Source organism: Chelon labrosus (genome assembly GCF_963514085.1).
Source record: "Chelon labrosus genome assembly, chromosome: 18".
NCBI classification, from domain to species: domain Eukaryota; kingdom Metazoa; phylum Chordata; class Actinopteri; order Mugiliformes; family Mugilidae; genus Chelon; species Chelon labrosus.
The window spans coordinates 12,292,861-12,317,173 of NC_140351.1; the positions used below are offsets into that span (position 1 = coordinate 12,292,861).

The following is a 24,313-nucleotide window of genomic DNA, read 5'->3' on the forward strand; positions in this document are numbered from 1 at the left end:
GATCATCCCACAGACGCCAGTATTAAGCTATTCAAACACGCTCACCGGCTCTGCGGCATGTCATCAGTGTTTGCATATTATTAGTAATGCAACTTATAATTAGCGGAGTGCCGCCCACCCCTTTGTAACGCACGGATGTGGGGGAGAGTCGGAAAGTAAGTTTGGGATGCGATTTCCGCTGGATTTACCAAACCGAAGCGGCCTGCCTTTACAAACATTTGCGGGGAGGTTCTGATCAGCACGGTTAAACCGATTCAATTCTGTCAGTGGCAAAAGAAAAAAGGCCAATGCACCAGAGAAAAAGGGGTGCAGGGTGGCTCAGCAAATAAGTAAGACACAAAGAATAAAATGGTGAGGATAAAACCCTAGCACATTATGTCAAAGTGAGACTATTTTAATACAAAACGCAGGGCATGAGTGATTAAACTTAATTTGAATATGCCATTCACTCTGTTGGTAACGCAGTCGGATTATTCAAGTCTTTGGTGACACATTTATATTGCAATGGCTTTAACCATTATCGCCACGTTAGAAGTTTGTCTAATGACTTCTGCTGCACACTTTCTTCTTATTAGTTCATTTAAATAAATAATAATAAAAAAAGTACATCTAAGTAAGCTCCAAAACGGGGTCGAAATAGCTCCCCCGCAGTTGTTACTTCATCAGTTTTTTTTATTTTATGATGACTGCATTTTAATCCATCCTCGACCTCACCTTGCACAATGCACGCACAGAGGCACTCCTGTTTGCTGATTGCATGATTCCCGTAGCTGCTGCACGAACTGAAAGAAAGACACAGCAAACAGTCGATCAGCGCCCAAGCTGCTGCGTGTGCAAGTGAGGCCCCCACTGTAGTCTGCATGTTTTTGCACTTCTTCTTCTTCTGTGCTAGGATTTAAAGTATATTACATTAAGAGATGCATGAGTGTCAGAACGCGCCTCTTGACCAGCGTTTCCTCTCTTTGCAGGGACCCAAAGGACGTCAAAAGGAGGGAATACAATGTCTGTTCTGATGACACCACCTTCCAGTCTTCACCCCCTCGCAAGCGTGTCGCCATAACTCAGAAGTCACCCAGGACATTCCCCAGCTGACTTGGATACCATGATAACCAATCGGGCTCTGCTTCTCCTCCTGATGCTCTCCGTCCCGTGGCCCAGCGCGGCCCTTCCGTTCGCGCCTGGGAATATTGGGAATCTGTTTGGGGCGGCGGAGAGCGATGGGAAGGTTCTTCAGCGGTCCAAACGGGGATGGATGTGGAATCAATTCTTTCTGCTCGAGGAGTACACGGGAAACGACCATCAATACGTCGGCAAGGTAACGTGTCCGGGCGCATTGTCGGCGGGCTAATTATGGAAGGTTTAGCTCGTTGGAGTGGTGTTTGATGTAATTGGCCGAAGACGGATGGGCCTGCCAGGAAACTGGCTGATACAGGCACGGTTAACAGGAGCAATCAGCCATCACTAGAGCAAATGAACTCCCTCTCCCTTTCCACACGAGCCTTCCACAGCCGCGGTCGAGGAATTAGTTCTAAGATTAAAGTTCCGCCGACACCAAAAACAACGCTTTATTAACAGTCATTTACGCAAGAAAAGCCTCATAATCACTGATCAAATCAGCCAAGGCACGGGCCAAAGGAGCTTAAGTTTCCTTTGGACAACACTATGGAGTCTCCTTCTTCTAGTCAAAAGTGACGCCTGGAGGAAGATGGAAACTGGTTGGCACACACAAAAAAAATAAATAAATAAAAAATCAACAGAAGCTAAATAAGTAGACAGTGACACCTACTGCTCGGCAACTGAAACACTTGAATACATATTCTGTCAGCGTTTTCTCACAACTTCACACGTCTTAGAGGTGGAAATATAATTGCAGGAGCCCAACTCTCCGTAGCTGCTGCCGTTTGGCGCAAGCTGTAATTCCGCGCGTGATGAAAAGCACAGCTAAGGTGCAAACTTAATCAGTATCGGGTCAAGGTCGGGGACAGGGAAGTGGGTAAGGGGGGGGGTGGGGAGAACTGCAACTAAAATCAAGACGAGTGATTTGAAGGCTGAATTAAAAAAAAGCCGCAGCTCAACACTATTCCCCCCTTAGAGTCCCTAAAAAAAAAAAAAGAAGAAATTGATACTTTTGGGACAGCGCTACCTCTCTCCAACTCACCCAGATCAGAGAGGTTCTTGTCAGCTCACCCGTGCCAGCACTATAAAGACAGGTGTGATGAGCAACGCTACAGTTATCAACTCGAGGGAGGGAAATGAGGTGACTGTCGACAGCCAATTTTCTCTGAGGAAGCTGGCTTTCATCACACACCTCATTCTCTGGAGTAAACAAGTGTCTCGCGCGAGGTTGAGTAGGGGGATATGACAACTTCTTTTTGCAGGAACCATCATCCTGATGTGGCGAAGAGAAAGGAACGGTGGAGAAAATAAATGGAAAAGGCAGAGGGGGGGGGTGGGGGAGGTAGAAAACATATCAATCAAGGAGGGGCCAATGAAATCCACCTCGCCGTGTTATGTGATGAAGCAGCAAAGCAAATGCTAACTATAAATGGGGCCATCCGGTAATATGTCACTGACTGGTGTCTTTTTTTTTTTCTCTTTTTCTTCTCTCTCTCTCTCTCTCTCTCTCTCTCTCCTCTTTGATGCTTTCTGGCACCCAACTTCTGTGGCATGACAGCGATCCCATCCGCCAGTGCCCCACTCTTCTTGGGTCCAATATCATTCACTGTTAAACTGTCAGAAAAACACGAGGCTGTAATAAATTACCGGCGGGAGAAAATAGGGCAGGCGCTAGCTGCCATTCTGCTTTCACAGAAGAAGCAGCGGCGATACAAATCACTAATTCCATCAGTTTGACTTTGGAGGTTTAGCGGCGGAGTCGGACCGTGGCGGTGACAAAGAAGGCAGACGCGCCCGGCTGCGAGATGGTTTGAAATATCGCACAGCCGGCGCGCGCACAGTCACGGGGTGAAAAATCTGAATCGCGGTCTTTCTTGAACTCGGAATTAAGTTCACGGTTCTCGCCAGCGCGCACCAAGGACAATGTAAACCTCAATCATGGTCCCTTTTAGGTAGCCAGCTGTCAAATAAATCAACTCCGAGGCACGGTTATTTATTCCTCCTACAACCCGCCACGGTATGCCGGTGCGAAATAATAGTAAAACGCGAGTGACAAACTGTTTATAATTCTCAGAGCAGCAGTAACGTATCACAATCTGACATATTTTTCTCTTTGTTTCACACACACACACACACACACACACACACACGCACACACACTGGATTCATATTAGAATCTTCTCCGTCTCCTTGCGTAAGTCTGTCATTTGTAGAAACGGCTTAGGGAGATAAGGGAGCGCTTAATTTTAGGCAGCGGGCCTCCCTGCTAATGCAAACACGGCAGAATTGTTGCACACGTTTGTTAAAAGAAAAAGAGAATTTAAAATTGCTCAGTCGTGCAGAGAATGAGTTAAGGGATGGTTTGATAGAAACAAGTACCTGCAGCAAGGATAAGTTATTTAATCAATCAGCTGACGGTCAGAGAATTAGAGAAGAGCGAGGGAGAAGGGAAGAGAGAACAAAAGAAAGAGAGAAAGAAAGAGCACTCTCATGCCCAGCACAAAGCCATCAGAGCACCGATGGTCTTCCACATAAAGATCACTTAATGGCCTTTTGCAGTGCACTGTGGGAGACCTTGTTTATTTCACATTCAATCAAACCTCTCCAATCAGCCCACACACACTCACTGGCTGTCACTTGAGGTTGATTTCCTGATTATGGCAATCAAATAGGATGTAAAGAACAGTCACACTCGCGCGGGCCCCCGCTTCTTGAGCGCGCGCTTCGGCGACTGCACCCGCAATGAACGCGGCTCACGTTGCTTATCGAGGTGTTCAAAAGACCTGCTCGCTTTGAGGCTCGCCCCCCTCCCCTCCCCCCGAACAGTGCTGACTCAGAGAACGACGGCGACAAATAACTTCATTATTAAAAGCCGGATACTCTGTGCTTACGCCGGTTCAGTGGCAAATGTCAGCGCCGGAAAACAACATAGTGTGTTTTGCGACTGTAAATATTCCATGCCGTGCAAGTGCTATGGAGTGCAAGTGTAAAACCCCTCAAATCTCATTTTAACTGACTTTCACGGGGCCATTAATGAGTGTGAGCACTCGCTGTCTGCAGCTGTGCTGCCCTACTTCTTAAGCAGGGCTGTGAAGTGTGAACACTTGCAATGCTGAGCAATACAACCACAAACTTTGGATTCTGGAGCATCTGAGTGGAGTGTTTGAAGTGAACTAAATCCTATTAAATTCCCGGTACACTGCATTGTCTCCTGCCTCGTAAACAAAATGAGCTGCCCCAAATTAAAATATTCAAGGTAGCGCACTTTGTTGTGTTAATATACTGACAATAAGTATCCTTGGAATTTTGCAAGGCCCTTTCAAGATACTCTTCTGCATGAATTTTCGTACGAAAGTTAAATGCAAAGCACATTAGAGATACAGTAAGCTGGAACTTTAACCTGCATATTGTACATTACAGTACAGTGCTCCGGTAGTAAAGAATCTTTGCCCACGTCTTCAGAGACAGAGGCAGAGAGGAGGAAGAGTAATTATTCTGTATCCGTTCTGCGCTCTATTTTGCTATCTCCTCTTTGCAGCAGCAAGCAATGCTTACCAGAGACCTGACAAGAATTGCCAATGATTTCGCTGCTTTCCTGACAATTCCTCAGTGTTTGTGCAAGGCGATTTAACTCATCAAGGCTCTCTTCTGTGCTTCTGTTGTAAGGCCTTGAAAAGGCTGTGTTTGTGCTGCAAGGCCTTGAAAGGGGAGCCACTAAATCTCTGCAAATATAGCGTGCTAGTGCTAACATTTGATTTTGTTAGTGCTCTGAGAAAACACTTTGTGCCACACTTACTCAAGAGTATCACTGCTGCTTTTTTTTTGTGTGTGTGTGTGTGTGTGTGTGTGGATGTACCGGATTTATATTACACGTTAGATGTTCTGCGATGAAAAGTCCATTCTGGCATATCTCGGTAAAACCCTGCAGTACATTACCCTGAAAGCCTTACATTTTACAGTATACATGGGATATATGCTGCTGGCCCAGTGCCTCACTGATATAGATGACCATAAGCACTATTATTTTTAGGTGCATGTTCTCTCAAACTAACATTGCTTACTTGTGCAAGAATCCCTCCTGATTTACAGTACCACTCAGAGAAAAAAATAAAAAATGCTATGTAGATATCCTGTTACTGCCACAAGTGCACGGGATTAAGTGCTTGCAGGCTTCGATCTAGACGAAGGGAAATATGTAAAATACAAGCTGCTGCAAAGACTGTAAAATTCCCATTATCTCGCAGACAGCTCGGCTGAATAGGTATTGGCTCCTTTGATGGCTTGTTGTTTGTTATTCTTGCTTCTCAGATTCCTTTTTACAGGATTAACGACCAAGACTGTGGAATATGGTAATAATCAGATAAAAAAAGAAAAAGAAAAAGAAAAGAAACTTCCTAAGGATATAATCAAAGGATTCCGGGGAAAAAAAAAAAAATGGAAAAAAATCAGGTGGTATGACTTGGTCTGAGTTCACGTTGGCCTAATTATTACTCAGACGCGTGTTTGAACAGTCACAGCTCTGAGTAAGAGTAATGAAACATGCGAGGAAGAGGAGTTCAGTGTTGCAGAGTGAGCGTGCAACGTCTGCTGCAGGCGGCGCGACGTGAGGAGTTGATTTCGAAGTAGGGGGAAATGGTGGAATTACGCGAGATTTAGTTTTTTTTGAAAGGGACACGGCTGTAGAGCCCGGTGGGAGGCGTAAAAAGTATACATCATAGAAACAAAATTAGCCTGTCATCCACAGTCAATAGCAGTGGAAGCCTTCACATCCAGCACGTCTTAAATCCTAAGGTTTGCTTGTCCACGGTTTAGCGGGGAATCCGTATTCGCAAACAGCTTGCCTCAGAACACAAATATATGTAGGAATTCAAGCCGACTGATATTCCTCTTTAATAGACTTTGGATAATGGAGTTCATCTGCATGAAAATATTCTCAAACGCCGTGCCAAGCGCCGTTGTTCATTTGACAGCATCTTGTTTTCGCAGGCGTCCCTGTTTTTTAAAATTCTGCCTGAGAATAGCTACCACCCTGGCAATACGTTTCTGATTTCCATCCAAAGTTTGCACTGTTGACATCACTCTTCTAACTGCGGGGAAAAATAATTAGTTTCCTCACAGCATGCAGACATTAATATTAATAAGTCGCTGACGTACTTTCTGTGTCCCTAACTACTTGTCATTTAAAATGTGAGCCCGTGAGATAGTGCTCTAAATATATCTGCTGACAGATCCAGTACAGTAATGAGCTTGAATCAAGTGTCTGTCACAGCGAGCCGCCATTACTCCTCGGTGACGCTCGGAGATGCTTCAAGGTGATGGATAGGTCAGAGGTGACTAATTTTAGCAATTGTTGCTGTAGGTCAGGTTTTTATCATTTCTCAAAGACACAATCTGGAAGAAAAATCTACGACTAATTTGATCTGGAGGAATGGGGTATGCCACGCTTGACGCTGGGGGCGTTGAGGCACTGCTGTATGCCAGAGGTCCTGGGACTGGAACAGACTCCTCTCTGAGTTTACACCATTATTACATAGACATTGCTTCTTCAACCCAGCTGAAATCATTCGGATTGGAGATTTCAACTCAAATGGTTATATGGATACTCAGTAAAATGATCTGTTCAGAACACAGACTGTATATAAATATGGACAATACGTCCCCACTTCTTTGCATTGGCCAAACCAACACTGTTATCCCGGGGACTTCTGCCAGACTCACTTGCGTTTTTGTTTACTACGAATACTACGCTCTGCTCTACTACCAGTTACAAGGATATATTGGATTATACACCGTACTTATTTATTTAATAAATCTGCTTTACGGAACGGTTGGCATGGCAACTGACAACTAAAACGAAACTTATGCAAAAAAAAAATGACACTTGGACATTATATCAATGACCTAAAACAACAGAAACCATCCTTGAAAAACATTTATTTGACGTGTTTTTTTAGTGTTTTAGTTTGGCCCAAGTCCCATCCACTAACATGGAGGAGGTGGAGCTTATGACCTATGCTGCAGCCGGTCACCAGGGGGAGCTCTACTTGCTTTGGCTTCACTTTTGAGAAGTTGTTCCACCGTCCATCTTTATACAGTCTACAGTACAGATATATGTGTAAAGCTTTACGAAAAGTGGCCCCACCCACGCTGGAGCATCAAATCAGCTTGAAATATAACAGAAAACCTGAATTCATTCAATTCAAGAAGATGACAGAGATGGACCCAAGTTTTCAGCACTGCTACCAATATCGATTTTGGCTTTGTCTGTCTTGTGAAACACTTGTTCGAACAATTCGTTGTTTTTCTAGCGCCACATTTCTGTCCCTCTTGGAAACTCGTGCCCTGATACCTTTACCTCACATGGAGCAAACATTTATTCCAACAAGAAAGAATAATTTACTTCAACAAAGTCATAAAGGCTGATATTTTCCTTTTGAACAGATAATGAAAGGTTTAGATCACCCTTTTCAATCCAATTGAAAAGGGTCAATCCGAATGGGTTTTTTGCTCTCGTTGAGGCCAATTTTTAATTAATATTATTGTGATTAGTGGAATAAACCACGTGACAGAACCAATGTTCACTAAACTGCCACAGCTTTTATTCATAAAAGGTGTAAACGTAGTCTGTAAAGCATACGTCTCCATTAATCCTTGGAGACCAAGTTCCATTAGGAGAAAAATAAGGAGGACGTAAAGCTGGCTGGCTTAATGCATGCGACGAGAGCACAGAGTTAAAAGTTCACAGCTGTAACGCAGCAGTGCTGCTTCTAATTATTTAATTCAATTTATTTAATTCAAAAGAGGATAGAAAATTGGTAGCTAGGTCGTAAAACGACACAGTTCTTTCAATGTTTCCTCAATACTCTTAATACTCCTGTATTAGTTTTGGAAAGAGATTTGATGTTGGGATGCAAGGTTTTGTCACTGTGTAAAGACATGTTCAAGGGCAATTACTGCTTGCAAATATTCTGTGTAATTGTCTTTCTTTCTTTCCAGTAGAATTTATCTCTAAATAGCTATGTAGCGTTGCCACTGGTTACAAAAAATTGAGGTCGGACTGAAAGCCGAAGCTGTGTGTTTTCAGCCTCAAGAGCACGGCAGAAGATTGCGCGCAGCCTCCAATTACAAACAAAATTTGTGCGGCTTTATTTCTAAACTGGGTCTCTTTTTTTAAACTTCAGCTGCACTCCAACATGGACAAAGGCGAAGGCAACGTGAAGTACGTCCTCACCGGAGACGGGGCGGGCACCCTGTTCCTGATCGACGAGAAGTCGGGGGACATTCACGCCACCAAGAGGCTGGACAGAGAGGAGAAAGCCATGTACACGCTCCACGCCAAGGTTCTGGACAGGAACACCAATGCAGAGCTGGAGCCCGACACTGAATTCAACATAAAGATCCACGACATCAACGACAACGCGCCGAAGTTTGCGAAGGAAATCTTCTTCGCCAGTGTCCCTGAAATGTCTGAAGTTGGTACGTGGTGGTTTGTTTTGAACAGATTAGTTGATTAATAGTAAGAGATTAATCATCTAATATTAATTTGCCAAGTCTCTAATGTGATGACTGTGATCTCTCTCTATTTTTGTGGCATTGTAAACTGTTAATTGGCTTCATTTAAACATGTCACCCTAGGCTCCTATTCACGCACAAAAGAATAAACTGTAAATCAAGAAAATAATTAGCACACGGACCTATAAGGACAGCCATTACCCCTTATTTATGAATTGATGCAATTATATAGTCAGTTGAATGCAACAAAAAGACTTTCGAGGCAATAAAAAGCCAAAAAAATCTGTACTGTGTTGCTCGTTGGCCTGCCGGACCGGCCTTATGTGGTGGGCACGTTCACTTCTTCAAAGTTGTTTGCTGTTCTGTGATTGTTATTTGTTTGGTCAGGCTCATTGGGCATTCATAACAAGCTATGCCATTTGCCATTTTTTAATAGGCAGTAGAAATATTGAAAGTTTAGATTGTCACAATCTTTCCAATTAAGGATTTGCTTCATTGCGCCCCCCCCCCCCCCCCCCCCCCCCCTCCTCCCCCCTTTCAATCCATTCAAGTAATATAAATAAACCAGCTGGCATGAATATAAACAAAGCTCATGAAAGTAATGCATGCGACTTGAAATCAATCCGCAATTATGCAAGCACAAATTAATACACGGGAGCAATCAAGGGTAAATCAAAACCCAATTGCCTATATGACAAATAACAATACTCTGTTCGGGATTCATAATGCATTGGCCTCCCCGGCTGCATAGATTCTAGTTGGCGAAAAATGGGTTGGGGTCAGCAATACCGCATTAATAAACTGCCCTATTCGTTAAAAGTGAACGCAGTGCTTAATCAAGACAGCCAGTCATGAGAAATCAGCAACCCCACCTCAATTTTTTTTAATTTCCTTTTTCTTTTACTATCAGTGCTGGGACTAAGTGGGACAGATGTTTCAAGGGTTCATTAGTATGCACGGAGACGGTCAGACCCAAACAGGACACAGCAGAGGTCTCCTGAATGCCAAGGACAGTATCCGCAGTGAGGCGTTATTGAAACGCTTGGTGGATTATGCAGGACTTAATATGTGGGTGATTTGAGAGGAACAGGGCACTCTTTTTTTTAAGTTAAGATATTTATTACTTTTTTAACACTTATTCAAGCACCTTGGTGTACATTTGCTGGTGTGATTTTTAGATGTGGTTTCACATACTGCAGCCAGATAACACTGCCGGGTCCAGCTGGAGGTGTTAATAAGAAAGGTTGTGTCCATAAGAACATACTTACGTACAAACATGCTGTCCATAAGCACAGAAGAGCTAAAGGCAAAAGACTGATTCATCATACCTATAGCCCAGTGATGCTGAAGGAGAAAGAATCATTTAAATTCTTGAACAAACATCAATTGGACTGAAAATCTTTCAGTCTAACTGATGTCTAAAAGAGAGCCAACACCAGGGTTTCATCAAACAACCATTTGCACTCAGGTGCCAGAAGAGACGTAGCCACGGTCTGAAAGTCAAAGTTTAGTAAAATGCAGCAGCTACCTTTGCGTCACTGTCCTTTTGTAGCCAACTGATTAGATTTTTCTTCATAGAGCCTTTGGTTCAACATGAAATCAAGGCTACCAGTAAAAAACCAGTGATGCCAGGGCACGGCTGGCATTAAAGGAGCCGCTGCGACGCTACAAAAACATCCTCCGTGTAAATGGAAATTGGAAGTCTCGGGCTGAACATGTGCAGAATCACAGTCAATTAAAAGTGACTGGTTCTTTTCGCAGGTACATCTGTTGCCACCGTGACTGCCACCGATGCCGACGATCAAACGTATGGGAACAGTGCCAAGCTCGTATATAGCATCCTACAGGGACAACCATATTTCTCCGTGGACTCCGAAAATGGTAAGCCAAGCCCAGCGGGAAGCGTTGGACGCGGTGCCTAATGTTTTGCAAACAGACCTCTCGCAACGCTCCGGAAATATGTTTGCGAGAGTTAAATAAGCGGAATAAGAATTTATTTATCTGATTCCAAGTCCTTTTCATCTTACTGAAACCAAGATTTTATTTTCCCTTTAGGAGCACATCAAAAAGATTAATATTTTTAGCATCAATTTCACATCCCGATGCATTAATTCTCAAAGACTGTGGTGCTTGTAGTCCTGAAACTTTCATTTCTATTAACCGCACAACAAGCCACATGAACATTATCCACCTTTTTGATGTGACTATCCACATTATTTAGTTACAGCGGGTCCAGAATTCGAAGCAATATATGAACTTTTCTTAAGTGAGCTGAGTGGCTTGTTTTAGCAGGAGGAACGCGGGATGATCATTTTCATCTCCAAGCATTCACCGTTGATTGCACATCCTCCATTATCAGGAAACAGTAGCCGTGTTTACATGGGCACTAATACCCCATTAATAATCAGAATAATAGCCCAATCAGAACGAAAAGGGGCCTCCCGTAACCACAACAATCTGATCAGGACCATTGACTGGCCCAATCAGGAGGAAATCAGAGGGGTGGGTGGGGTGTGGCAAGCCTGTTATGATGACCCCGTCATTTCTCCGTGATTGGAATAAATCCAATCTCTCTGCACATGTTTGCCCCCGAAAGGATGGAGTTTCCAGGAGGGACGGAAAAACGGAGGCAGCAAATCAACCAGTTGTTCAAACAAGTGAATGGAGCCGAAATGAGTTTGTTTTCAGATGTTGGTCCATCTTGGTCATCTTCTACTACTGAATGTTGTCAGTATATCCCAGCCCTTCTACACATTTAGAAGAAAGGAAATTATTGGGGAAAAAAAGCAGATGACTGCTTGGCTCCATAAAATCGCCAATTCCATACTTCTGAGGCCCTAAACCTTGAAACAGCCACAAATATCCCTAAATGTTACACTGTTGTAGTTATATATCAAGAACAAAACTCAGTAACAACTAACTCCAGGCCAGGGACTCCGAACTTGAGCTCCAAATTGTATGTGGTACTTAAATGTTGCATTGCCAGGAAGCCTATTCCAGCCACTGTTTAGGTTTGCCTTCACAACGACACTGGCATACTAAGTCAGAAGTGTTTAAATGTAATTTCCTAGGAGGGCTGGGAGGCAGAATTGATCTTAGACAGCAAATCATTTCCCCCCCAAAACACAGTTTTTCTTTAGGGCGGTGAAAAGCTTGGTGTTTCTTTCCAGGGACCATTAAGACAGCCCTGCCCGGCATGGACAGAGAAGTCAAAGAAAACTACCAGGTCGTGATCCAGGCTAAAGACATGGCCGGACAGATGGGCGGGCTCTCAGGAACCACCACGGTCAGCATAACCCTCTCCGACGTGAACGACAGCCCGCCACGCTTTGCTAACCGTAAGAGACCGCTTTCTCCCCGCATGCCGTATTGATTCGTATTAGGCTTTTCCGAAAGACAAATCTCCACATTACACGGCCAAGCGAGCCTGCCATGAATCCGCCGCGTTCGCTGTCATGTGCAGATTCGTTCCGCGTGACCACCGTGGAGTCCACGGAGATCGGAGGCGCCATCGGCCGCATCAAGGCCGACGATCCAGACGTGGGGCGCAACGCCGAGATGGAGTACAGCATCGTTGGCGGCCATGACACATTCAACATCATCACCGACCAAACCACACAGGAGGGAGTCATCATAATCAAAAAGGTACCTCACTTTCTTTTTTTTTCCCCCCCTTCTTATTCCATTTTCTTTTATAGACCGCAATCAGCAACACAGACACTGTTAGCAGTCATGTAACTTGACTGATAATGGCTGCGTAATCAGACAAACACGTCTTGTGGCAATGGGTATGTTTAGAAACAGCTGTAATTAACACTCCTCTGTATCTTTATTCAAACTATCCACATGGAAACCCAAGGAAATAAAAAAAAATAATCCATTATTATCTGGAATATTCATTTTGACAGATGTGTAAAAACTATGATTTTTTTATTATTTTTTTTAAAAAAAAGACCCAGCTCCTTTATTATTATTTTTTTTTTTATCTCAGCCATAACCTGTTATCATTGTCTTTAACAGGTAGTTTAAATACTTCAACCTGTCACAGTTGGAAAATATGTTCAACATGAAGTCCAATTTTAATATACGTTTTTATTTAAGCTAACTCTAGCTCCGTCTTGATGTGTTAAACCTCTCTTTCCCAATTATAATACTTGAGCGGAAAGACAGAACAGCGCAGTTCCAGATTAGAAACATCCCCGTGATAACGTTTATTCATGTAAGAAAGATATGACAGACTTTATTTTTGAGCTGTACTGTAAAATCAGATACCCTAAGCCTGTAAAATGAATTATATAAAAGATTCTTTTGCTAGAAACTCTTTTTAGTTCTCCCCTAAGATCTCCCCAGATCAGTATTTCTCACTTGGATTTGTAACTTAGAATTTAGAGTATGAATAAGATAAAGGCAGACAAATGAAATGCTATGAATTGCCTATCAAAATCCTGGAGGCGGCCTGTTATTTTCTTTTTTCTTTTTTCTCTTTATGGAAAAGTCTACAGCTTGACTTCTGATGCTCTTTCATCTTCAGGCGCTGGATTATGAAAGCAAGAGGGACTACGAGTTCAGAGTGGAGGTGAAAAACACCTACTTGGATGCGAGGTTCATCCACGGTCTGCAATTCAAAGACTACGCCACGGTCAAGGTGACGGTGGAGGATGTGGATGAGTCCCCGATTTTCACCAGGAACCCTTACATCATCGAGGTGCATGAGGACACGGCGGCCGGCAGCTTCGTCGGGGTGGTGTCGGCCAGGGACCCCGACGCCGACAACAAGCCGGTCAAGTACGCTACAAGTGACGCGGGAGCAGCGTTTAGACCTTGGACTGTTTAAAGCTTCCCAGCATTTTCACAGCTAATTCATTGGGAATTCAATTCTCGCCGTTTATAAAACTTAGAAAGGAACCGATGGCCTGTTGAGCCAAGACCTCACCATACACATGCTTTTAACGCTTTTTTGTAGTAATATGATTGTTAACACATGGTAGAAACACAAAGTCTCCTCTTAGTTTTATAGAGTGTGGACAAAAATGTGCCCACTTAGCTAAATCTAATACATCAGTCACGCCATGTGTCAGGGTGGGGGTGGGGGGATATTATTCACGGGTCCCTCCTGGTGATTTCCCAGCGGAAGATGGCGGCGGCCGTGTGAAGTGAATACAGACACTGTTTATTTCCCGCAATTATGTAAGCCCTCTGTGGCGCTGCACAAAGTCAAAACGAAAGAGCCCAATTTGCCGTATCGATTCACACAGCTCAGCGCCCGCCGCTCCGCACACACATGGCGCCCGGGCGGCTCGTCTCCGACGCACAGATACGCCGCTCTCGGCCCGTGCCGCGCGGAGCATTGCGTTGCGTATTCAGATTTCAGGTGGGTGACCGTGACAAATGAGCAGGCTCGAGGAAAGATGCATCATCTTTTGACAACGGAGAGCACCGAATACATTTTCTTTTGGGGAGAACAAGTAATGCACTGAGTGAAACTGTTTTTTAAGTAACAATGCACTTCATGTTTTTAGTTATCTTGTATGTGCCCTTGAGAGTGTTTGTAAGGATCGGAATATATTAATGAATTAGTCACAATATCTTGTGATCTTCTTGCAGATACTCCATTGATCGACACACTGATCTTGAGAGGCTGTTCAACATCGATTCCGTGAATGGCACGATCACGACACTGAAAGCACTGGACAGAGAAATGTCCAAATGGCACAACATCTCCGTGGTGGCCACCGAAATAAGTACATTGGCATCCTTCGACCGTAATTGACTTTTATCAAGATGTATATCATCATTTTAATTCCGTCTTCATTTGTTTTAGACAATCCACGTCAGACAACTCGAGTGCCTGTGTTCATCAAGGTGCTGGATGTCAATGACAACGCCCCCGAGTTCGCCATGTCCTACGACACGTTCGTCTGTGAGAACGTCAAAGCGGGACAGGTGACTGAAATTCATGGTTTACAATAAGAAAGTCTTAAGAAGAATTAATAAAAATCAGTAATTATCATTTAAACAATTAGAAGAATTATAAGACGGCATGTGCTTCCGTAAACTTAGCCTTCATATTTGTTGTTTGTTCCTCACAGCTGATTCAGACAATAAGCGCCGTCGACACAGATGAACCCCTGGTTGGACACAAGTTTGTTTTTAGTATAAGTGCCACCAACCCGAATTTCACCATCATTGACAGGGAAGGTAAGACTTTTGCATTATTCCTGCGAATCCATAGCTTGGCATTGCCAAACTACTGGATAATTCTACAACCTGTCAGAGCCATTTTGATGTAAACTAAGTCAACCCAAAGGTGCTCCTGTCCATCGCCACATAAAGCCTGTCCAACTACTTAGACTGGCCCATCAGATCTTTGCTCTCCTGGCCAACTTTCCCCCACAAACATTTTATGAGTAGGGTAAATTTGGGCTGGCGTTCAGGTCAATATTCCCACAAAATCCCAAACTTTAGGATTTAAAGATGGATGACATGACAAAACCCTGACTGTCCTGATGATACAGGTTCTTGAAGAGATCTAGATAAGCTGTGAATTCCTCTTACAGAATACCATTGTGAATATCAGCCTATATGCTACCATTCCTTGTCTGTCTTACCATAAAGAACATTGGTTTCACAATTGCTTTTTCAAGCAAGAAATGCCATGGTAGTTCTGCAGCCTTGCAATATCAGGCTGGGAAACTTCAGATGCTGGATCTGTATAGTCCCTTTTTATTTAGGCTGATACATTAGTATGCTTAGACCTAGGTTTAGCCCAATAAATAGTAACATGGTATGTATTTCAGTAGGCAAAATGAAAAGACTCGAGCAGAGACTCCTGATGGCGACTAAAAAGCCTGTTTTAACCCTATCATTACATCTGAATGGTCCTGCATATCAGCCAGAACACAGATTAAAAGAAATAAAGATGTCATTTCGCTAACTCAAACATCCCATCTTTGACAAGCTTTGCCCATCTGCATGTTTCCGCAGATAACACTGCCAATATCCTGACGCGGAGGGGAGGTTTCAGCCGGCGAGAGATGAGCATGTACTTCCTGCCCGTAGTGATCTCCGACAATGACTACCCCATTCAGAGCAGCACCAGCACGCTGATAGTGCGCGTGTGCGCTTGTGACAGCCGTGGAAACATGCAGTCATGCAACCCCGAGGTCCTGCCCTTCTCAGATGGTCTCACGACTGGGGCTCTGGTGGCCATACTGCTCTGTGTCATTATTCTCCTCAGTAAGTCCCCTCGTCTGTGTGCATGTGTGCGCCCTGTTGTTATTCTTGTGATGTTTGGTCCAGCCGTGGAAGCAGTTGGTGATTTTTTTTTCGATGTATAGGAACAACTCAGACCTTCTACTCAAGCCAGTTTAATTTATATAAGTCACAAATTGGCCAAAGTTGTGTTTCTAGTTTTTATTCTCAGACATTCAAAACATTTCCTACGTCCTGCTGATAATCTGCAAATGCAATGCGATATGATGCATCCATTACTGTGATGCCAATATGGGGGGCTAGTTGCACAGATATAAAGAGCAGATGGCACAATTGAGGGCTGACCGTTACACCAGGGTGGAAGAAAAGCGTGCAAGAGAGGAGATGTAAGCTGGTAGTTAGAGAATTGGACTTGCGACTGTAGAGTCACTGGTTCAAATCCCCACTACATCCATGGCTGAACTGCCATTGAGCAAGGCACCTGCGCTCCAAACTGCTGCTTGGGAGCCGCTTGTGTGCTCACTGCTACTAATGGATGGGTTAAATGTAGAGAACTCATCCCTTGTATGTGTGCATACTTGGCCAATAAATAAAGTTGACTTAAATTGTACATTGTGTAAGAGCAAAGGAGAAAGTATGTAGAAAATATAATGGAAATGTGTTGTATGTGTTTGTTTCCTGTCTTTTAAACAAACATCTTGTAAAAGAGGTTGAAGCATCCACTTCGTGCCTGCGTACTGAAGCTAAAGTCCAAAAAGTCACTCATTTTATGGCCCCTCTAGAAAATGGGGATACAAGGAGTAGCCCTGCATGGCTGGTTGGCAAATCAGGCTATTTGCGTTAAAAGAAATACAATGGTTCGATTTAAGCTTTGTTGTCCATATTTCTGTAGAGCCTTATGTTCTGACTTGGGCTGCTGCAGAATGAACTCCCAAATAAAAAGCAAGACATTGCAGTTAATTGCCATCTACATATAGGCTCCAAAACATCAATAACAACGTCCCTTATTTTGTATTGTACCCCGCAATGCCACACATTAATGCAGTTATCTAAAGGTTAGCCATGTGGCTTGGAAGTACCACTGTGTTCTGAATGATTTGCAGCTTATGTTAGAATTGACATAAACCATTTAATCCACCCCTCACACTATGGCTCCGTGTTTATGGTCTTAGAAAGGTGATTATTAAAAGTCTCTTAAAGCCCTTTTGAGATAGTTAATATTGCCCTTACTAGAGCCCAATGCACACGGCTATGCATGGATGCAGATCCTAATTTAAGTTGCTCGGCTATGATTGGAAAATTATTCTTCGGGGATGGGTTTTAGTGGGCTGTCACTTCTGTCAAATCAACAGAGATGGTGCCACTTCCTATGACAGAGAGTTTTTCCAGACAGATTCACCAGACCTTGAAGTCACGCACCAGGGCCGCACATGCTAAGCTATCCATCCATACCACGCCACTGGATGGTCCTTTCACTGTTTTAGCATAGCCCCTGGGCCTCGGTGGAACATAAGCCAGAAAAACTATCTCAGTGAACCCACTATAGCATCTGTTGGTAGGGACACATGACAAAATACGAAATTCCCACTCCAGTCATATGCTTTGTGCTGCCGCCAATTCAGGCTGAAAAAAAGTCAATAAAATAGACCAGAGTGACTCGCTTGCTCAAGTGCAGGCTCCTGAGGAAAAAGAAAAACAGAAAGAAAAAAATAACTGAACATATCTGCTATTACAGGGTCTATAACAAACAGGTCATCGATTAAAGGCCTGGACTCCCAGCTCACTTCAATCAATACAGAGTTACTGAAAAGATGTCATTCTGTCAGTGGTCACCACTTTGGCCGACGGCAGTGGAGCATCTCAATATATTAAAAGAATGATTAAAACAGCATCATTGTTGATGCTAAAATGACCAATTCACAGGGAATGACTGTGAGCCCTTTGTGATGTCAGTTGACCATCAAATGGCAAAAGTTTTGATATGGATTTGCCTTTGAAAAAGCCCAATAGGGCCATTAGAGGGATGACTCATGTGAGCAAATTATACTAGCAAAAGTACCTCAGGCAAAAAGTACACTGCAGCTGGTAGAAAATGAGACACAGACTTAAGACACTTTGTAAGGCAAACTATGCACTAAGTTGTGACACAAAACGTTGCCTATTGGGAAACCAAGGAGTTTCTATATTTGGACAAATGTCAGATGCCGTCGGTGTGTCAATAAATCAATGTCAAGGCCACGGCAGAAACCTTTAATAACGACACAACCTGCAGCCAAGCGCCGCGGAACGTCTTATCGCGTTCCTCTTAACGTGCTGGCAATCATAATTATCTTCAGTCAATGACAGGTCAAGGTCAGTTTTACGTCGGGAAGTGGCGCACCGGTTCTAGGTCCCTTTCGTTAGCAAACACATCCACTTAACAAAACGGTCTGTATTGCCTTTTCTTAAGTGGGTCACACGTGACAAAGCAAAGCACCGCTTCACGGCAGGAATTGAGGAATAACAGCAGCAGCAGCGCCTAATGTTTCAGCCAGCAAAAAGCAGAGTCCTTTGGGGCTTATGGTCAGTGGCATATCAATAAGTCATATCGATAGTTAATGTGTTTCACTTGTCGTTGAGGCCTATCTTGCTTGGGCAAGGATAAATCTAGGCAGGAAGCATTTTAGGCTTACTAAACACAGTGAACTGCAGACTGCTCAGGGTAATGCAATAAAAAGAAATCCACTAATGAGTTGACTCGTATAAGAAACCCTAACCCTTTCCATGTGTTGAATTTGACCCCCTGTCCATCTGCCACAATGTTGCTTGGGACTAAACTAAACTACTGGTACAAGCAGTGTAGTAGCGACCAGCTTTTCTTCCATCTGCTTGTTTTAATTCCAAATTTCCAATCCTGTGCAGATCTCCTCTCACATATCGAGCCTGCCGAAGGTTAAACTCCGTGATCTCCTCTTGAGCAAAATATCATGACATCTGCTCATTATCTGACGCTTCTCGCGCTTGAACCCCCCCCGACAGACCATCTCATTCACCTCTGCTTGACTCCGACGGGCAGGCGCTGAGCTGTAACGGCTCGCCATATCTGGTCCTCCTCACTGCAGCCCTCCGAGCGGGCTGAAGCCATGGCACTGGTCGGTCACAAATGTTCGTCAAGAACAGCCACCCCCACCCACATCCAAACCATGTTGAAGGGGTTGTAATTAACGCCCAGGTGGGAGGCAAGCAGGCGACTGCAGAGCCTGAAGTGAGGACAAAAAAAGGAAGCAGAGGAGCACAGGTGGAGCAGGATTTTGTGCTCGTCCTAAATAAGATACAGTTTTATCTCTTTCAGAAAAATTCCGGGTTTAGTGCCACTCCCTGAAACATGCTCACTCTGCAAACCCTGATTGTCTTTAACCACTGAGAAAGAAAAAAAGGAGGAGACAAGATATGAGGACGAGAGTTTGACAGCATGAAAAAGGATCCTCCAAACGTAGTGCTTTCCTTGCAGTGAATGTGCCATTCAGGGGGAGAAGAAAGAAAAAGCTTTTTCTCTGAATCTTTAATAATGGGAGGTGAATGCCTGAGGCAGTGTTGGGGATTTGTCACTGGCAGCAAATATGTCTCCCCTCTGCGCCTTTACTCCCCTGCGCACTTTAATGCATGACACATGTTAAGAGACGCACATCTTATGCTGCACTTTCTCTCTCTGCATATCCCACTGTTTTTGTGTAGTGATCGTGGTGCTGTTTGCTGCCCTGAGGAGACAGAGGAAGAAGGAGCCTCTGATCATCTCCAAAGAGGATGTCAGAGACAACGTTGTCAGCTACAACGATGAAGGGGGCGGAGAGGAGGACACTCAGGCCTTTGATATCGGCACACTGCGCAACCCGGAGGTGATGGATGCCAACAAGCTACGCAGGGACATCATACCCGAAATGCTGTTTCCCTTTCGGAGGACATCACCTATAAAGGATAACACGGATGTCAGAGACTTCATTAACGGGAGGCTTCAGGAGAACGATTCAGACCCCACGGCACCCCCCTATGACTCCCTGGCCACGTATGCTTATGAGGGCAGCGGGTCATTGGCAGAATCCCTCAGTTCACTGGAGTCCGCTGCCACTGAGGGGGACCAGGATTATGATTACCTCAGCAACTGGGGACCACATTTCAAAAAGTTAGCGGAGATGTACATAGGGAGGAGCCCTGACAGAGAGACCTAGACAGAGCCATGACAGTCTCTCTTTTTTCAAGCCCATTTTCTTTCCGTCTGTTTACCTAGCTAGCTAGCTAGCCAGACAGCTGTTTGTCTAGTTAGTTAGCTGGCCAGTTAGTTGACTGTCTGTCTGCCTATCTATCAAGCTATCTATCTGTTTTTCTGTCTAGTTTGCTAGCTCGCTAGTCAACTAGTTGTCTATTTGATTCTCACGCACAGATGCACAAATACACTCGCACACACACACTTGCACACACACGCACTCAGACAGAAAACTCCACAATCCACGTGTGGATGCTGAAATGGAAATTAAGACTTGAACCGAGTTGGATTTTCTCATTAACGCAGATACAGTATAAATCTCAAACTTTTACCGTTTTTGGTCATAATCAGTGAAGATGCCTTTGAATTTTAGGATTTTTTGTGAACAATGGTGTGGACAATGTGTTTTGTAATTGACCTGAGAGATAGTAGTATTGTATACTATCAATGTTTAATGGTACTGGACTGGGTTTGGTGGGGGAGGGGTGGGGGGGGGCAAGGGAAGGAGTCGAACGGCTTTTCCGGCCAACTCCATTAAATACTGTACATGTACATAGTTGTTTTTAAATGATGGACATCCTATATATACTATTTGCTATCTTCGTTTGGCGAGCAACGTCCACGTGAATGGTTGGTGCGGTTTATTTGTCAAACTGTGAATTCATTTCATCATATAGGTGTAACATGTAATGGAAAGTGTATGTCGTAGGAAAAGTGTCATACACACGGAATTCATGCTGTTTGAATGCGGAGTCATATTGTTTTATATTTATATTTTTATACTTATTTTCTTAATAAAATGAATGGAAAATGAAAAAAAAAAAAAAAAAAGTAGCAACATTTCCAGTCCGTTGCCTGCTTTTGTGGTTGCCGAGAGGAATTTGTGTGAAAAGAAAAAAGTTTGCAAGTTGGGAACTTTTGTGTTATGTTAGATATTGAAAAGCTGCCTGAATTCAGAAAATACATGAGAGGTGGCGAAGTGTCAGAGGTGGAATATGAGAAAGCCATTTATTTGATATGAAGTTTAGATTGTGTATGAATATTCAGGTTCACCTCAGCTGTATTTCTAGCAACATTCAAGGTCCAGGACACAGCACACCATCCTCTACATCTCACTTTTACAAACCTTTAATGATATTTTGAGCAACAACTGTAATGTTCAAAGGTCAGTATACTTTTTTGAGTGTGAAGTGTGTGCCTCCTACTGTAAATACGGTTTTTAAGTGGAATGGTTGCTAAGGTGTTTGAGGCGGATTTGCTAACCCCTTTTGGACAATACAAATATTGACTGAAAAGCAGCACAGTATTTCTAGACCACATCAAAGGATGAATCTCTATCATGTGCTCCATTTGTGCCGAAAAGCCCCGTGGAGAATTCCAACAAAACTACTCATCGGTAGAAAACGGTATTTCCCATCTTAAACTCCATGTGGCAAATTTCACAGTCATCCGCAAATGTTCCGTTAATCAAAACAGAACGTGCTGATAAGTGGGCGGCCGCGGAGATGCCTCGAATCAATGCCCCCCTCACGTTGCTTCAAATCTAAACACCTACTGGCTCGCTGCTGCGGCGCTTGACATAGTGCCGCTTTTAATTCCCAAAATACATTTTTAACTCATCAAACCTGGATTGTTCCGGTGTTGTTAAACGCCTGTCAGCCGTTCACATTTCAGATAAAGTCGGTGAGCGCTTTTACAGTATTAGTTTCTTCTTCAAAAGGAACATTGTGTAAAACATATCCACAGAGGACTGCGGAACAGAGAGTCTAGCCGAAGTTAACAATAAAAGATATGAAAAGACAAGCTGCTGCGGCACACAGCAGTTCCACAGCAATGACTGCTTCATACTATGCATCACTAACAGCTATCCATCATCACCGCCAGAGCACAATATTTCAGAGCTCACTCCACAACAGAACTAACAGGAGGTTGAAAACGTTGTTGTTCGAAACTTTTTGAAAAGACATGTCTGAATACGTCTGTACAAGTAATTAGTCTACCTCTCTGTCTTAACTCTGTACTACTAATCAATCAGCAAGTGACACTTGATTTTCAGAGTTGAATCATTTGTCTATTGACTGCAATTTATGGTGTAATTTAGAGTTAAGTGGTGGCAACGCGTAGAATAACAGCCAGGCAGCAACTCGGCCAACAGTAATGGGCAAGCATGTGTTATGCGAGGCCACAGTGACTTTGTCCACCAACATTTAATCGCGTCGTCCTTCAGTCCAAGTGGACGTTCGTGCTAAATTGAAGGTATTCCTGCAAGGCCTTCGTGGCATATCTGATATTCTGTGTTCAGAAAAAATGGGTGGGGCGTAACGTGACAGTGGGCTCTGACCACTCGCTTTTCATCAGTTCGTCTTTCAGTCTAAACAGACGTTTGTGCCAAATTTTAAGAAATTACCTGCGAATGTTCCTGTGATATGGCGTTCACAAGAACGGGATGGACTAAGGGTCAAAGCTGACGTTGGCAGATGCATAATTAGAGATAAGAAGTCCGATACAGTATGTTTTTCTGCCGAGATTACCTTCATGAGATTATAAAAATGCTGAAATACATTCACTTTTCTACTACATATAATGAATTGCACATTCCGAACCGTGCTTCTTCCCTCAGAAGTGATTTATTCTGAAAGTGTGAGCAGACAGAGACCTCTGGAGCCTCTGGAATAGGAGCTCTGTAACGAACCCACGGCATCTCCATGTCCTGAGGGTGCTATATCGATGTCCAGGAGCCGCCACAGCCTACTGTACAGGAGAGATTATTGTGTTTCCTTATTGATCTTCTCTTAGCTTCTAATAATGGTGAAGGTTATTCATGATATTATGTATTTCAGCTTGTTGTCGTCTCAAGAATGGCTGGTCAATACCTCCGATGAATGTGGAAATCACAAGCCGCTAGAGTCTTAACCTTACCATTTTATATTGTGACATTTACCCCAAAACCTGGCAGTATAATTAAACCATAAATGGTTTGAACAAACCGGTCATGACTAAAAGTGTGATGTTTCATCCACGGACACCGTTATTTTGAGTGCCCGTGAAGAATCTTCATTGGAACTTGTTGTGTTGAGCGGCAAAGAGGTAAGACCCAAAATGCAGACACAAGGGGAAGCAGGAACGGGAAACAAAATAACTTTCATGAAATTTCTAAGAATCTGGAACAAAAAGCACCGCAGGGTAGGCAGGGTAATCCAAAAAAAAACTTAAGGCAATACAGCAACTCGGGAAACAAGGAACCACGAGGAAAAGAGCAGAAAGAGTAGGAAAAACGAGGCTACGGGAAACTCAGAGAAAACTTTGCGGACATAAGTTAACGGGGTGATTTACAGACGGCTTGGCAAAGGCAGGAATATATATACGTACACACAGAGGCACTGATCATGGCAGCACAAGAACAGGCCCTAGATACAAGAGCCATAGAGGCCAAGATCTACAAGAGTAGATCAGACCCAAGGTGCAGACTATGCAAAGATGCCCCTGAGATAGTCCAGTCCAGCACATAGTAGCAGGGTGTAAGATGCTAGTCGGGTCAGCATACATGGAGAGACACAACCAAGTGGCTGGAATAGTGTACAGGAACATCTGTACCCAGTATGGAATAGAAGTACCCAAATCCCAATGGGCCGCACCACAGAAGGTGGTTGAGAACAACAGGGCCAAGGTGCTGCGGGACTTTAGCTTCCAGACTGACAAACAGGTCCTGGCTAACCAACCGGACATAGCGGTGATAGACAAAGAGCAGAAGAAGGCGGTGGTGATAGATGTGGCGATATCAGCTGACGCCAACATCAGGAAGAAGGAACGCGAAAAGGTTGATAAGTACCAAGGGTTGAAAGAACAGCTGGAACAGATGTGGACGGTCAAGGCGAGCGTGGTCCCTGTGGTAGTAGGAGCACTCAGGGCAGTGACCCCTAAACTGGGGGAGTGGCTCCAACAGATCCCAGGAACATCAGAAGTCCTAGGTACAGCTAAGCTACTGCGCAGAACCCTCAAACTCAAGGACCAGAGCTTGAGAATGATACAGATACCACCCCAAGGGGGTGAGAGGGGCATTTTGATAGAGATATATATATATACACACACAAAGGCTGAGGGGTAGACGAGACACAGGTGAAACCAATGAGGGAGGAGCACACAAGAAGAAACCAATCATAATCAGACGGGAAGCACAGCCAGGAAGCGAAGCAGGCCACGGAACACCGAGTAAAAGCTTACAAAATGCAAACA

The 24,313-nt window shown here is 43.9% G+C and overlaps 1 protein-coding gene across 1 annotated transcript in view; it reads left to right on the forward strand.

Annotated features, from left to right (window-relative positions):
- Nucleotides 1-1,102: 1,102 nt before the first annotated feature.
- LOC311503597 (cadherin-12-like) overlaps nt 1,103-24,313 on the forward strand; it is a gene marked incomplete at its 5' end in the record, with an annotated part of 234,434 nt that continues 211,223 nt past the window's right edge. Inside the window, 11 exons of the mRNA XM_084566411.1 lie at nt 1,103-1,315; nt 8,298-8,592; nt 10,390-10,509; nt 11,799-11,966; nt 12,092-12,273; nt 13,160-13,413; nt 14,233-14,369; nt 14,450-14,571; nt 14,718-14,826; nt 15,613-15,864; nt 19,555-20,285. Coding sequence (XP_084422537.1) covers nt 1,103-1,315; nt 8,298-8,592; nt 10,390-10,509; nt 11,799-11,966; nt 12,092-12,273; nt 13,160-13,413; nt 14,233-14,369; nt 14,450-14,571; nt 14,718-14,826; nt 15,613-15,864; nt 19,555-20,045 — 2,343 coding nt within the window. The 3' untranslated portion in view covers nt 20,046-20,285. Of the gene's footprint in view, nt 1,316-8,297; nt 8,593-10,389; nt 10,510-11,798; nt 11,967-12,091; nt 12,274-13,159; nt 13,414-14,232; nt 14,370-14,449; nt 14,572-14,717; nt 14,827-15,612; nt 15,865-19,554 lie in introns of the transcript that reaches the window.